General features: G+C 38.7%; 3 protein-coding genes across 8 annotated transcripts in view; 1 reads left to right on the top strand and 2 right to left on the bottom strand.

Annotated features, from left to right (window-relative positions):
• Window positions 1-3,682: 3,682 nt before the first annotated feature.
• LOC111874827 (60S ribosomal protein L26) lies at window positions 3,683-7,142 on the bottom strand. Its single transcript, XM_023870662.2, has 4 exons — window positions 7,040-7,142; window positions 6,684-6,888; window positions 5,459-5,599; window positions 3,683-3,886 (listed from the first exon to the last, which is right to left on the bottom strand). Exons 2-4 carry the CDS (start codon window positions 6,849-6,851, stop codon window positions 3,743-3,745), a joined length of 453 nt encoding a protein of 150 aa, XP_023726430.1. The 5' UTR covers window positions 6,852-6,888; window positions 7,040-7,142; the 3' UTR covers window positions 3,683-3,742.
• A 281-nt stretch (window positions 7,143-7,423) lies between these two features.
• Window positions 7,424-12,000, top strand: LOC111874822 (probable splicing factor, arginine/serine-rich 7). 6 transcript variants are annotated; one of them, XM_023870641.2, is made up of 3 exons: window positions 7,424-7,488; window positions 8,423-8,522; window positions 9,583-12,000. In XM_023870641.2, the coding sequence occupies exon 3, from the start codon at window positions 9,629-9,631 to the stop codon at window positions 11,681-11,683; it is 2,055 nt and encodes a 684-aa protein (XP_023726409.1). In that variant the 5' UTR covers window positions 7,424-7,488; window positions 8,423-8,522; window positions 9,583-9,628; the 3' UTR covers window positions 11,684-12,000. The 6 variants fall into 6 exon arrangements, with proteins under 6 accessions (XP_023726409.1, XP_023726411.1, XP_023726410.1 ...); XM_023870642.1 differs by lacking the exon at window positions 7,424-7,488 and adding an exon at window positions 7,524-7,681; XM_033755610.1 differs by lacking the exon at window positions 7,424-7,488 and adding an exon at window positions 7,960-7,977.
• Window positions 12,001-12,078: 78 nt separating this feature from the next.
• Window positions 12,079-14,745, bottom strand: part of LOC111874821 (cilia- and flagella-associated protein 43) — a 46,970-nt gene continuing 44,303 nt past the window's right edge. The window contains exon 27 of the mRNA XM_023870639.2: window positions 12,079-12,403. Within this exon, the coding sequence (XP_023726407.1) occupies window positions 12,277-12,403 (127 nt within the window). The 3' untranslated portion in view covers window positions 12,079-12,276. The remainder of the gene's footprint in view (window positions 12,404-14,745) is intronic.

Raw genomic sequence — 14,745 nt, 5'->3', positions numbered from 1 at the left:
CGATCAGGAAGCCACCAATATGTAAATGTTTTTATAAGACTATATACGAGTATGTTAGGTAACTAAGTGCTGAAGTGGTGAAGGCATTGTATGTCACATTGGACTGATATAAACTTAATTGTAAACTTAATAGTGTGACGGACCAGAATGAAACATATCAAATTTACAGTTACTGCCTTAATTTCGGGTTTTCACTCGTTCAGATTCAGTTTCACTGATTCCAAAAGACAATCTCAAGTGTTAAATTTCTTTCATAAGAGATTTTAAATGTATTGGTTAAATCCACTGAGCCCCAAAGAAATTTTAAATAATAGGTTCAGCATCTTGTGCAGCAGTATCAAATAATTTTAGTGTTACCATTATATGTACAGTACTTTTATATTAAACAAGCTGTAAAATAAAGTCCAATAAATGCCTGAACTTTGTTCTATTTATAGTGAGATTAACGACAAAAAATTTGTGCCAAATACATAATAAAATAAAGTCTTGGTGGAGTGAGGACCAAAAATTGTTGGCTAAATAATGACCAAAGAACTAAGAAAAGCTAATAGCACCAAGCTTCCTCAAAATGACACAAAATTCGGTCAAACATGTTATTTTTGCAGCCTGTAAATTATAAAAATTGCAGCAAGGAGAGAAACATTACATTAGGAACCAAAGAAAGAAATACCAGAATTTTCAAATTTGAGTGGTAATCACCACAGGGCATCCTGCAATTGTAAAATTGTTCAAAATGTATTTCTCTTTTTCAATATGCTTTGCATTTTTGCAAGTTGAATGCTAACCTGGGCATCTTTTGCTCTGTTAAATAATATGACCAAGTTTATATTTTTCTCACTTGTCCACTTTAGTAAAGGGATGATGTGGTATCTCTTCTTTAATTGCTGGTTATGACACCTAGTACTGAGATGACAGAGACAAGCTCTGATGAACAAGTCATTACCATGTGGGTTCCAGAAAAGACAGATGATACTGAGTGCCCAATAACTTGACAAAAGATTTGCTCCATTTGGTATGTATCAATAATGCTGAGACTGCTCAGTCAGTACAAGGCTAAGCTATGGGGCAGATTTTTGTCTTTTCCGACTCAGCCAACTGTCCTCAGAATATTGGGCCGGGTAAAGCAGCTGGGGGCATAAAGTTCACCACTCACTGCCATCTAGTTCCAACGACTAAAGAATAGGTTATACCAGCACTCCCCAAGGTATCTCCATGGTTTGGTATTGGTTTGTATTATCCAACCTATGAGCTTATCAAGTTATTGACAGCGGAGATAACTTGAGAGGCCAGCAAGGGTCAAATGGAGATTGCTGACATCAGCTGTAGGCATAAAAAGGTGGGGAACTTCTACACTATTATATTTAAGCATCCTGTTACACTCTACACAATATGACACAAGAATTTATTGTAGTTCTTTCTTCTACACTACATTTTTCGGCCGTAAATGGCCATCGTCAGGTGTGTACTCTCACGTAGCTGCTACACTGCATGTAGTTCAAAATTTAAAAAACACCAGTCTTCCCAATTGTTCACTTCTCCGTTGCTAACAGGTTTCGATATATCAGAATCCTCCCTGCTGATATGTCAGATATGTACAAAATCTTTGTTAACCTACACATGTCAATTTGATTTTCAAAAACTGGCACTTTTAAAATCTTTAATTCAAATTTTAAAGTTCTCAGGGGTACCTGCCCTCTGTCTATAGTGCTGCAGTGGCTACTTCTTGTTTTTAGCACTGTTCAGGTATTATTCTGCGTAGGCTCCCTGTGTGCGTGCCGCTGCTTCTACATAATGAAAAGTCATTATCACTAGACATTTTTGACTACTGGTCGGATACATATTTATTTATTTCGTCTCTATAGATCATTGTTACATGATATAGGACAAGCAAGTTACTATACATTGGCTGATTACAGTAAGAGAATAAAGTTACAATACTTACAATTGTTTACAATAGTTAAGAGTTTGTATAGTGTGAGATGCAATCCATATTAGGTCCCCTCAGCACGTCAGCTTCCATATGTCCTATTGTACCTGTACCGGTGATAATGCTTGAGAATTTGATGGAATGAGGATTGGCAAGGGAAACTGAAGTACTTGGGGAAAACCTGCCACTGAAACAATTACAGCCTGCACCCATATTACACAAGGGAAGTGTTCTTTAAATGTGTATCAAATTCCAAAACATGAATTCTCTTTATCCATTTACTCTTCCTGGTATAAAGCTGTCCACCACTAATGTATAAACATGTACTTATTTTCAAAGGGAATTAACTTTCTTTACACCACTAGTTTCTTTCCTAACATTTTAGACTGTTCATAAGACCATCTAGTTTTAATCCAAGAAAGTGAAGATTTATTACTGTACATAAAACAGTAGGGACAAATTTTAGAATAGGTCGTTTGAAGCCAAAAAAATGAAATAATTCACAAATCTTACAAATTCACTTATTTTACAGTGCTGAAGAAGTCAGTCATACTTTCTTGCCCAGCTGTTTTAGAAAACAGATCTAATTTTAAGAGTAGTCTCTTCCTCATCAATCAGTTTACTGTTGCATTTAATATGGAGTCCATCACTGGAAAAAAGACTCAAGGGGGTTATACTGAAAAATTGTAATCAGTACATGTGCAATACTAAAGGATAATACTGAAAGAATGCTATGCACATAAATTAAACACCACTTGAAAATTGGAATCAGCATAACACTGACCCTGTTATCTAAGATAATGGAAGTGAAAACATTTTCAACTCACATATTACATCATGTGTGGATTATACAACTAAAGCCCACTTGTCAATTGTCCCTAAGGGTGCTGAGGGAGGCATCCCACTGATACCTCCTGGAAAAAACACTCTGGGGTAATGCTCCATCACCATACCCTCGACATTCTTATCCAAGCTGAATAGTTATCTTAACAGCCCTCATACCTACCTGTCATACGTATAGGGATAGAAAAAGTGTCATGTGGGGAGTTTGGTCTTCCCCTCAGCCCCACCCCATATCACATTAAGGAATTGAAATATGAATAATAGTAAGGAAAAAAAGAAAGCTGGAAATGAAAATCTGGTTCATCAGTGCCATGTTTTACAAAACTTAATTTGACAATGTTATGCTTTTCATACATGAAACTTCAAATAACAATGTAACCACTTTACATCAAGTACGAGGGGGGACCCAAAAATAACCGGAAACGACCTGCTGCGTGCGCATGCTTTGCAGTTATGAGTTGTGCTGCTAGGTGGTGTTAGCTGGAGGTCTCCCGCGACTGTTAGTGAGCTGGCGTCAGTCTGAGTTAAGTGGTTTGTCTGTGGTGCTCTGTTGTGTGTGTTCCTGTTTCAACCCTTTGGCGATTAGTGAGATGGCCGACCAGAAGGAACANCTAACATAACAGAAAGCACAATTTCACGCACACTCTTTGTTCCTTCTGGTCGGCCATCTCACTAATCGCCAAAGGGTTGAAACAGGAACGCACACAACAGAGCACCACAGACAAACCACTTAACTCAGACTGACGCCAGCTCACTAACAGTCGCGGGAGACCCCCAGCTAACACCACCTAGCAGCACAACTTGTAACTACAAAGCATGCGCGCGCAACAGGTCGTTTCCGGTTATTTTTGGGTCCCCCTTCGTATGTGGACTACATAACTACAGGAGGGGATATATAAAAAAACTGAACACTCATATTTAAATATTTTAAATTTATTAAGCAGCAGATATTACAAAAGTGAGTGCCATTGCCTATGATGTTTCCATTGCTGTTGCTGCAGCACTTTCTTCAGTGTACTTTCCCTTCTCCTTACCCAATGCTGCTAATCTACCCTTTGATCTTCTGTCAATAATCTTCTTCCTGTCCTTGTCCATCTTCAACTTCACAATTACAGCCTGGAGCAAAATAAAATTCTTAGGACCCTGAAAACACTTATTGGAGAATAGATTTGTAAGCCTTGAAACAAAGTCAATTAAATCATACTCATGTAACAAAATGCCACAGTATATTAACTTACATCAAATGTCACATGACTTTAAAGATACACATGTAAGTTCACAGATTCCTTTTAAGTGTCCTTCAAACTAAACTGAAATGGAATAATTTAAATTTCCATATGGTAACCTACACATAACAGAAGAGGCATATAAAAAGTTGCATCAAAATTTCAAAAGGCTTAAAAAGTATTATGACTCAGACTCTTAAAATGTACTGTCATTGTTACACATGGTAAGGTAAGGTAAAGCTGTCCCTGTGCTTAACTAATGAAGGAGTGATACAGAGGAATGGATGTACGTCAGCACTAGCTGCAGGTGAGTGGTCAGTTTCATGCCCCTGCCGTTTTACCCCCAGTATCCATTTGATAGGAGGTTGGGTGGACCCCACAGCCAGTCTGCATGATGTGGAAAAGAGGAAATTCTTTACTCTACCAAGGCTTGAACTCTGACACCTTGAGCATCCAGCCCATAGCCAGTCACTATACCAACTATCCTATCCCAGCTCCAATGTTACACATAGTAATTGTATTTAATTAAGAAAAATATATTTTCAAATGTTACCAGAATCTGTATGATAAAAAAATTCCTCAAAATAATTTCAATGGTATGAGTTCCACGAAGTTTCATCAGAATCTACTAAAGAACTTACTATCTGCTGTTACCTAAGAGAGACACCCACACAATAAATAACTTGAGCATATTTTGCACTTGTATTGGGTTCCAAGTTTTCCTCACAAAACTAGCAGTTACATGTAACAAGCATAGTCCCTTCCCCAGACATCCCAGATTTTTTTATTGTGGGGAAAAATACTGAAAATACAAAAAAGGTCTAGGCAATGCCCAACCGGTCTTCTGCAGCACATTTCTATATACATCTTGTCCTATTACGGCAGTCTCCGCATGATTCTCAATATAGATCTTAACTTAAAAGACATTCTAGATAATGCAGTTTACTGTACTGATATCTGGCACAGAAATTTCCAACTAACACTGATATTCTTCACTGTAGTTCAAGTTTCACTTCATTTTGATATTTATCTCCTGACAATACAGTCAATGCGCTAAAAATTTCCCACAAATGAAAATTAAGAAATAAATTCACACTGCAGTCTTAATGACCAAAACTGCTCAATACATGGCACATCTGTATAACGTGGCGATTCCTTTCATGAACATTTTGAGGTACATAATATTTGTAATTTTGAGATAGTTTATAGTTCTTTCATTACACTTTTTATTTAAAATAAACGCTTCTGCTAGTATATACATGTACTTCTTTAATAAACTAAAGTCTGATGACTAGTCAGCTATGTGAAGAGAATACTTTGTCACATTAAACTTTTGTTAAGTCTAGTTAAGCAAAAGACACAAAATTCTGCAAGCTTAGAAGTGAATATTACTTGGACTCTTGGCAAAAAAAAACTCATCTACTCCATATAGAGACCAAGTGAAAAATTATTTCAATCATACCTTGGAAGGGTGTATTCCAACATAAACACTGGCACCATTAGCCTTCTCTCGCTGAATCCTTTCAATATATATAACAAATTTCTTTCTGTACACCTGTACAACTTTCCCAACTTGCTGACCCTTGTAATGACCTCTTACAACCTATGACAGACACAAAAAAAATATACTCTCAGTACTTAACACAAACATTCTCTGAGGGCTTCCAGAAACCATGGGATCAGTGCCACACTTTCACCAGGACACAAGCTGAATAATGAGAGCAGCACATCACACTAGAGAACCCAGGTAATGGCAACTACACACAATCCAACACTTGCCTCATCTGTGAATGGTTTAGCTCATCACTTCACCTCCAAATAATTTTCCAAAGAAAATACTATCAAATTTTATATTGTATATAAATTTCCTCCACAGCTACTTTGCCTGCAATAAAACTTATAGATGATGATATAATCAGAAAACAAATGTGCTTAACTTGAAAAAAAAAAAAACGATTCCACACACTTCAGTGCATCCTCACCATCTGTTCAGCTACCATTCTACAAATCTAACATTTTTATCACCTATACTCTTAGGCTAGGCACACAGTGGCATCGGCCGTACAACGTCCATACGGCTCATGTCACATCAAGTAGTAGAATATAAAAGTGTAGTCTTAGCTTTCATAAATGACATGCAAAATCTACTGTACGACAGTCAGAGCGAAGAAACGTATTTGGTCGCTCTGGTGTGAAAAGGTCGTACGGCAAAAAAACATACATTTTTCTGTATGGCCAATGTCGCTGTGTCCCTAGTCTTACAGTATTACGGCGATCAAATCAAACATCAGCAATGAAGGACACGCAGTACAAGGCACTACATATACAAAAATTTCAGTTGAAAACCCTAAATGCAGGGGACCAAGTTGGACAGCCAGACTTTGAACAGCAATATTAAACAAATAGGGTTGAGAACATGTATAGGGAACTGAAAGGCCCAACTCAAGTGTACACTAAAAGGAACATAAAAGGTATGGAATTTCTTGGCCAGCTAAGAAAATGCACTTTCTCCCGGAATTTCCCAACACTGAACTGCGGGAACGGGAGCACAGTGTGTAGATGATGAAAACTTAAGTTAAGTGTATACAGGAGACATAGCCATCAGATAAAATTATTTCCCACACTACGTTGTTAGTTCTCAAGTTAAATGAAAATGATCGCTGTATCAAAAATAAATAACCACGTACCTGAACTTCATCATCTTTGCGAATTGGCATTGTACGAACAGAGTACTTTTGCCTTAGTTCCTTCGACAGGGGAGCGGACATAAACCGTCTCCTGATATGGGATGGGGCCGTAAGATGCCTCTTACGATTCTTCCTCCTTGATGATGATACATATTTATTTAATTTCATCCCTAGTATTTATTCAGACACTGTAATGACTGCCAGCCTAAAACATGCCATGTGATCAAAACATTCAAGCATCTCATCACACATCCATAATATGCGATTTATACGAAACGATTAATGATCATAAAATCCTTAAAAAAACATGGATAAATTGTGATATCACACGGTAAAAACACTGATCAATAACTCACCACCTGTATATCAACCTACTAAGACTCCTGCTGCCTTACGTTGCACAGCATTATGGGGTGAACTACCTCGTTCAGAAAGCTTATTCCACGGATCGCTAAGATCTGGCATCTCGTTTTCCCCGCCATGAGAACAATAGTTCAAAATAAATCCGTGACCATCGGGTCATATTTCTATTTCAAACTATGAGGCACAGATTTTCCGTTTCAAAATACAGTGTTATAAAAACGTAACTCTTGCACGAGACATTAAATTTCAGAAACGTGTTCATTAAAATGCCGGACGATGAACAAAGTCCTAAAGCCCAGTAATCCTGCATGAAGTATTCTGTCCCAAAACATGGAGCTTATGTTGAACTTGTAATTTTTTAAATTACGGAGTTAAATACTATAACTGAACTGTGCCAATATGGAATGCTTTTAAGATATCATGGTAGCCAACAAACAGTTTTGTAAGTATGTAAAACAAATGCGCATTATCTTCATTTTAAAGGGAGTTATTGTTACTATTCATGATTGATTCAAATTTATTTACTTTGCATTATGCTTTAAAGTTGTTTCATGCTACCATTGTTTTAGCATTTATTATTGCTACGTTCGCAACCATGAAACATTTGTGTTTACAGCACTTGAAAGGTAGCAGAGGTAAATTCTACCGATTGTTTTGTTTGATGGTGTAGCTATTGGTAGATAATAATGCCGGTGTTGGAGAGAGTGAATGTTTATTAAGTATAGGCAAGTATTAAAGTAAACTTGTGGGTGGGTTTTTATCCAAGTGTCCTGGTTGAGTATCGATGTAAATCAATCAGTTCGCTGATTTTTATTGAACCACCATTTTTAATCGTTTTCATTTTATAGCGTCCAGGCGTGCCTGTAATATGCATTATGGCCGTACACATTGAGTTTATTGGACAGAGTTTTTCCGTCAGCCGTGATCTGGGGTGAGCATACGCCGTGCCAGGCCCGGATCCATTTACACTTTATTCAGACTTAAACCGCGCTTTTAAAACTCACGTGTTTCGCACACACGGATGTAGAGGGTGTCAGAACTGTGATGGTTTATAGGAGTGAAGTATCTTTTTTCTGATAGGGGCATGATTATGTGTTTCCTTTTCAAGTAAACAAATTCAGTTCATTTGGAACGTCATGTGGATGTATTCATTAATGACATATTATTAACGCATTCTGTGAAACAACAGCACTTTTTTTCCTAACTCAAATGCATCGCAGATTAAAAGAACATAAGTAAAGTTTTTGGTTGAAGGGAAAAATTTCACTCGAGATGAAGTCCACGTACTTCTCAGCGGTTTGCACCAACTGGTGAATGATTTCAGATGTAGCACATAAAATCTGCTGTATTGACTTCTTGTTCCTTGTTACACATAGTGGCTGATGATTCTCATCCATCACAGACTTCCACTACAGTTAAGGTTCCCAGATAAATCCACGCATGCATGGTCTGCTTTCATGTTTAGCAAACTACATGGTAAGAAAAGCAAAAGAACTTGTAAAGTAGCAAGGTATCATGGTTTCACCCGATTCAAGGCCTTTGAGAAAGTTGCATCCAGCTGTAGCTGAAGAAGCTGCACAAACATATAGTAGAAATGAGTTCAGCAGATGATTCTAGGCAAAAAATACTTTAAAAATTTCTCTGGCAAAATTTGTAAGTAGTAGAGATTGCTATTTACAATTAGACACTGATAAAAACACTGGTTTTTGTTAAGTTTGCTTCTTTATGCAGAAAACATTGCATTTTAGCTGAGGCATGTGATACATGTTGTGTTTGTATTTGCACAGCTTCTTCAAAATTTTAAATTGGAACTGCAGTGGTGTAATTTAACTAACCCCCAGGACATTATAATTTGAATAATATTTTAAATTTTAGTATATCATTAAATTAAAAGACACTTTCGTGTCCAAAAACTGGTATGGTAATTTACCTGTTTGAAGGGTTGTGCTTCATGAAATTTCATTAAAGGCTGAGGGGTCAAGTTGAATTTTGTGGTTTATCTTGTGTTGATTTGGCACTGAATGATCACACTAGAGCTTCTTCCACCTCAGAAGTTTGTGCTACTGCCATGTCAGCATTATTGATGGCAGGGAATGAATGGCTTCCTTTGGTATAATGTTGGTGCAGAGTTTGATTGAAATTGGTCATGAGCTGAAAAGTTAGGGAGACAGGCACAGGTGGATGTGATTATCTTTACTTGTAAAGTGAATAAAGTTCTATCGTCTGGGATGTAACATCATGTGGTTTACTAGAAGTCCACTGGCCTTTTGGAGGAATGTACTGCTTCCATCTTCAGTGTAGCAGAGTAAAAGGGAAGATGGAAATTGTTTATTCATCTAAAATATTGGTGAACTTCATTAGAATTCGTGGCCTTACTTCCCAGGAGATAGTACTACTCATAATCACCACTGTGAAAACCTCAGCTCCTACATATGTAAAGTAGGTTACAAAAAAATTAGTCCTACATGCACACGATATAATATTTTATGCAAACAATAAGTACTACTGGATGATATGCATTTTCTCATTTTTTCAGGTATGCCTATCATCTGAATTTTTAAGCATTATACACAGTTGTCACCATGACTGGAAGTAGCAAAGTTGTGCAAATTACAAATATTGCACCTCAAGCCACTCGGGATCAAATGCAAACATTATTTGGCTACCTAGGCAAGATTGAAGATATAAGACTTTACCCAACTATACGTGATGTAGCAGTACCTGTTCAGTCCCGGATATGTTATGTAAAATTTCATGATCCTGTGTGTGTAGGAGTTGCACAGCATATGACAAACACTGTTTTCATAGATCGAGCTCTTATTGTGGTGCCTTTCCAAAGTGGCGAAATTCCCGATGAACAGAGGGCACTGGAATTAACGAATCAGGGGACGATGGTACCAGGTCTGTTTCCAGCAGAACCAAAACTTCCACCACATGTGACCAATCAGCTAGAAGGACTACCTCCTAATCAAGTAGTGACAACCCATGATCCCCGACTAGCATCTAATGGATTACCTCTATATCCACCTCTTCCAGCAACATTGGATGGTCGACGGATAGAAGAGATACGTAGGACTCTCCTTGTGGCTGGGACTGAAAATTCAGTTTCAACACAGCAATTAATTGATTTCTTTTCTACTGCTGGAGAGGTTAAATATGTTAGATTCTGTACTAGGGAAGGTGATGTAGATAGTTATGCATTGGTGGAATTCTCAGACCAAAATAGCATAATTCCAGCACTGCAAATGAATGGGAAAGAACTGAATGGTAAGAGCATCAAAGTTTACCACTCAACACAAGCAATAGTTAAACCCCAGACCAAAAGCAATGAAGCTGCTCAGAGAGAAATAGAGGAGGCCATGTCTAGAGTTAAGGAGGCCCAAAATCTTATATCTGCTGCGATAGATCCAGTCATTGGCCTTCTTGCAAAAGAGAAAAAGAGAAGTCGTAGTGGTTCTCGTTCTCGACGCTCTCGATCGCCTTCACGAGGTAGACGAAGGTCTCATTCACGTAGTCGGAGAACAAGATCAAGATCTAGGAGACGCTCGCGAAACAGAGGAAGGTCTCGTTCTAGATCAAGGAGATCACAGTCCAGATCCAAACGGTCACGCACCAGATCACGAGACCAGAAGAGAAGGTCCCGAAGCTCAGGACATCGTCGTCGAAGCCATTCAAGATCTCGATCTCATAGCAGAAGACGTTCAAGATCTAAATCAAGGAGATCCCATTCCAAATCAAAATCCAGCTCTAAAAGTCATGAGAAGTCAAAGGATAAAAAGGATGACAAAAGAGAAAAGAAGGATGATAAAAAGGATAGGAAAGATGAGAAAAAAGAAGAAAAGAAAGATGATAGGGAAGAGAAAGACTCCAAGAAGGAGAATGCTAAAAGGGAAGGTGATCCAGAAGTGAAGTTAGAGGAAACCAATCATGAGAATGAATCTGCTGAAGACAGTACAATACACACTGTTGAAGGAAAGAAAGAGAGTGAGTCAGATAAGGAGAAGGATAAAGACACAGAAAAATCAAAAGAGAAAAGCAAAGATAAAAGCAGAGACAAAAGTTCTCGTGAAAAGTCTAAGTCAATTCGAGGGTCTTCAAGATCTCCCTCGAAGTCTCGTCATCGTTCCCCAAGTCGTCGAAAGAGTAGATCACCTCTGAGAAAGAAGAGCAGATCACCTTCTCGTAGGAAAAGCCCACATTCTAGGCGTAAAAGTCGTTCTCCAGCCAGACGTAGAAGTACTTCTCATTCCAGAAGAAGAAGTAAATCTCCATCTCGTTCTGGTCACAATAAACATTCTCCATCAAGAAGACGTTCAAGAAGTCGGTCAAGAAGCAGGCGTGATGGTGATAGGAAGAAAGATAAAGAAAAAAGTCATGAGTCAGACAAAAAAGATAGGGATAGTGAGAGGGAGAGAAGGAAGCGAGAGAAGAAAGAGACTCTGGAGAGGGATGGGGAGAAGCCAGCTGGTACTAAAGTACCTCGAAATTATGATGAAGAAGAAGAAGGCTTTGATGCTGCTGATAATGATAAAGATGGCAGTGAACAGAGCGAAGGAGATGGAAGTATTGGAGAAGACAGGAATGCAAGTGATGACCAGGCTAATACTGAAGATATGGATATTTCAACTTCACCATAATTTTATCATTACATGAAATTGGTTACTGAGCCAAACATTCTTTAGATGGCTAGAATTATATAGACATTTCCATGTGGGATACTGTCACTGTTTCCTGCTTCTTAACTTGGCATACAGAAATCTTACTGTGACTACATATTACCATGTATGCATTGATTAGTTAGATCTGAGAAGTGGCATGTAAGAATGTCTGTCTTTGGGTAGTTTTGTCTTAAACTTAAAACACTACAAATTGAAGTCCAAATTAGGTATTGGTGTTTGTATGAAACAACAGTTGTAATAAGATCATAATTGAATAAACATCATTACAAAAGTTATGTAATTTTTTAATATGACACTTTACATATTGCCCAATATGAATGTGTGATGCATAAGGTCTGAAACTGTTGTGACATGGGGCATTCCTCTAGAGGTCATGTCTCCACATATGCCTCATTCATTATTTAGAATCACTCTGCTATGTGTTATAACCTCATAAAATTGCATAATCAGTTTTTCTTTCATTTGACTTGAATACAAAATTATGGCGTGGGATTGTGTGCTGTAATTTGTCTTTGTAAAATAATTTGAATACAGCAGATTAAATTACGGTCTTAAGTTATGAGGGTGGGATAAGTTTTCAGGCGGAGTAATTCCAATTCCATTTGTAGAACTAATATCTCACTATGCTGTTTTTGAATTATGGCTGCTAGTTTACTGCGCCTAACAATTGATGTCATCCTGAAATAGAATCATAATAACTCTGCATTAAAATTGAACAACCTACACTGTAATTTTAAAGAACTGATGATAAAAAGGATGCAGTTTAAAAAGCAAAGTGTTTGGAAAACCTGTGAACGGACACTGCCTAAGAAGACCAGTCATGTTTAAGAACATTGATACCTACTTTCCTATAAATGCTTTAGTTATATGGTGACCTTAGCAAGAATTGTAAATTACTAATTTGATGACTATAGACACCATAAGATAAAAAGTGAAAAAGATGGGAAAATCAATTCTAAATATAGGTCTCTGAGTTTGAACAGTCTAATAAGACTAATCCATGGAGATGACAGAATACTCCAAACTAATGTACATAGCTAAGAGCTGGGATAGCTGAGTCAGTATAGGAATGGGATTCAGGCCCCAGCAGGGGCACATTTTTCTTTCCTCCTTACCATCCAGGCTGGCCCTTGGGGCCCATCCAGAGGGCAGCAATCTGGGCACTGACCTCTACGTGGTGTGTTCAAGAAGTATCGAGCCTTTTTTCCCGCGTAAACCAATGAAGCACGGGAGGCTCCCTTCGGTGGAGATGTGGAGGGGACATTCATGCACAGTCGTGAATTTTCTCCCACCCGCAGAAAGCATCAGTCGCTGGCAGTCGGCCTATGAGTGAGGACGTGTAGTGAGCGCTCGTTGGATTCCAGTAAGGTGTAAAATGACAGAACAACATGAGCAGCGATGTTGCATCAAATTTTGCCAAAAACTTGGCGATACCCATGTGGAAATCATTCGCAAGATTCAACAGGCTTTCGGGGATGATGCCATGAGCAACTCGTGGATAAAGGAGTGGTACAACTGCTTCAAAGATGGCCGCACATCAGTAGACAGCAAACCGCATTCAGGCGGACCCTCAACAAGCCGAAATGAGAATGTCATTGAGCAAGTGTGGACTTTGGTCATGGAGGACCGTCGTATCACAGTCCGAGAACTTGCAAACGAGATAGGGGTAAGCATTGGATCGGTACATTCAATTTTGACAGAGGATTTTGGCTTGAGGAGAGTGTCTGCGAAATTCGTACCAAAACTGCGCATCTGATTCAGACTTCAGTCTCCAAACAAAACATCCCTGTGGTTTGTCAGGCTCCCTACTCCCCCGACATGGCTGCGTGTGACTTTTGGCTATGTCCCAAGCTGAAAATGCCGCTGAAAGGAACCTGATTTGAGTCAAGTGAAGACATCACGTGGAATGCGACGGCCCAGCTGATCACCATTCCAAAAGATGCGTTCCAGAAGTGTTTGCAACAATGGCGGAAGTGCTGGGAGAAGTGTGTGCATTACCACGGAGACTACTTTGGAGGGGATTAGGGTTTTGTACCTCCAAATCAATAAATGTATTTCTGCCAACCAAAGGTTCGATACTTTTTGAACACACTGTGCAGAGGTCAATGGTGGAGGTGTACCTCCATTTCCCAGCACGTCTTCATGACAGAACTTAATTAAACACAGTAACATCTTGTATTAATGTACACAGTTGTTGAAGGTCAGTATTTTGAAGGCAATTAAGGGCTTGGTGCAGTCACATTTGGGTGTAGCTCCTGTTATGGAACCTTTGTGAGCTACTATGTGTGTAAAAGTGTTTCTACTGTGCCATGAAGTTGTGTAGTAGGCATGGAAGTGAAACTTCATTGATGCTATACAGAGACTGCAGAAAGAAGTTCCATGGATGGAGGGGATGAAATCTCTTTGACTTCTCACTCTGGTGAATGCCAACCAGCCCTAACTGTTTTTTGCTAGGGAAGGTTATCATGTGATTATCACAGTCAGTATTGAGTGGCTAAATGACTGGAAGAGAATATGGTGAAGCATGTTGAAGGAGGCAGAAAAATTTGAGGGAGATGTGAAGGTGGTCTATCCATGGGATTTCTTTCTATGACCTTTGTATTTACAGATGGAAATGACTGGAATAGTTTCATGATCTGCCAGTTGTACTCCTGAAAGAGTCCCTGGTACCACACGAGACACTCATTGGATCTCAGAGCCAATCTGTGTCCCAGCTGAAGAGAAAAAATTTCATGTTTCTGCTATCAGTATCTCTACAGCCCTTTGTTGGGCCATGGCCTCTTCTTCAGTTCCATAATCTTTTTTACACAGAAGGTAGGACTTCTTGGACAAGTGATCAGCCCATCACAAGGCCACTACCTGCATACAGGACAACACAAACAATACATACAGGCACAGACATCCATGCCTTGAGTGGGATTTGAACCCACGATCCCAGTGTTCAAGTGAGCTAAGGCAGATGATTGCTTAAAAGTCAAAATTCATAGGTTTCATTGCTTGTTTTATGTTTAGACAATGTA

Source organism: Cryptotermes secundus, unplaced genomic scaffold (genome assembly GCF_002891405.2).
Source record: "Cryptotermes secundus unplaced genomic scaffold, Csec_1.0 scaffold27, whole genome shotgun sequence".
Taxonomy (NCBI): domain Eukaryota; kingdom Metazoa; phylum Arthropoda; class Insecta; order Blattodea; family Kalotermitidae; genus Cryptotermes; species Cryptotermes secundus.
The sequence above is the reverse complement of the archived record's forward strand: the minus strand, read 5'-3'. Positions and strand labels throughout refer to the sequence as shown.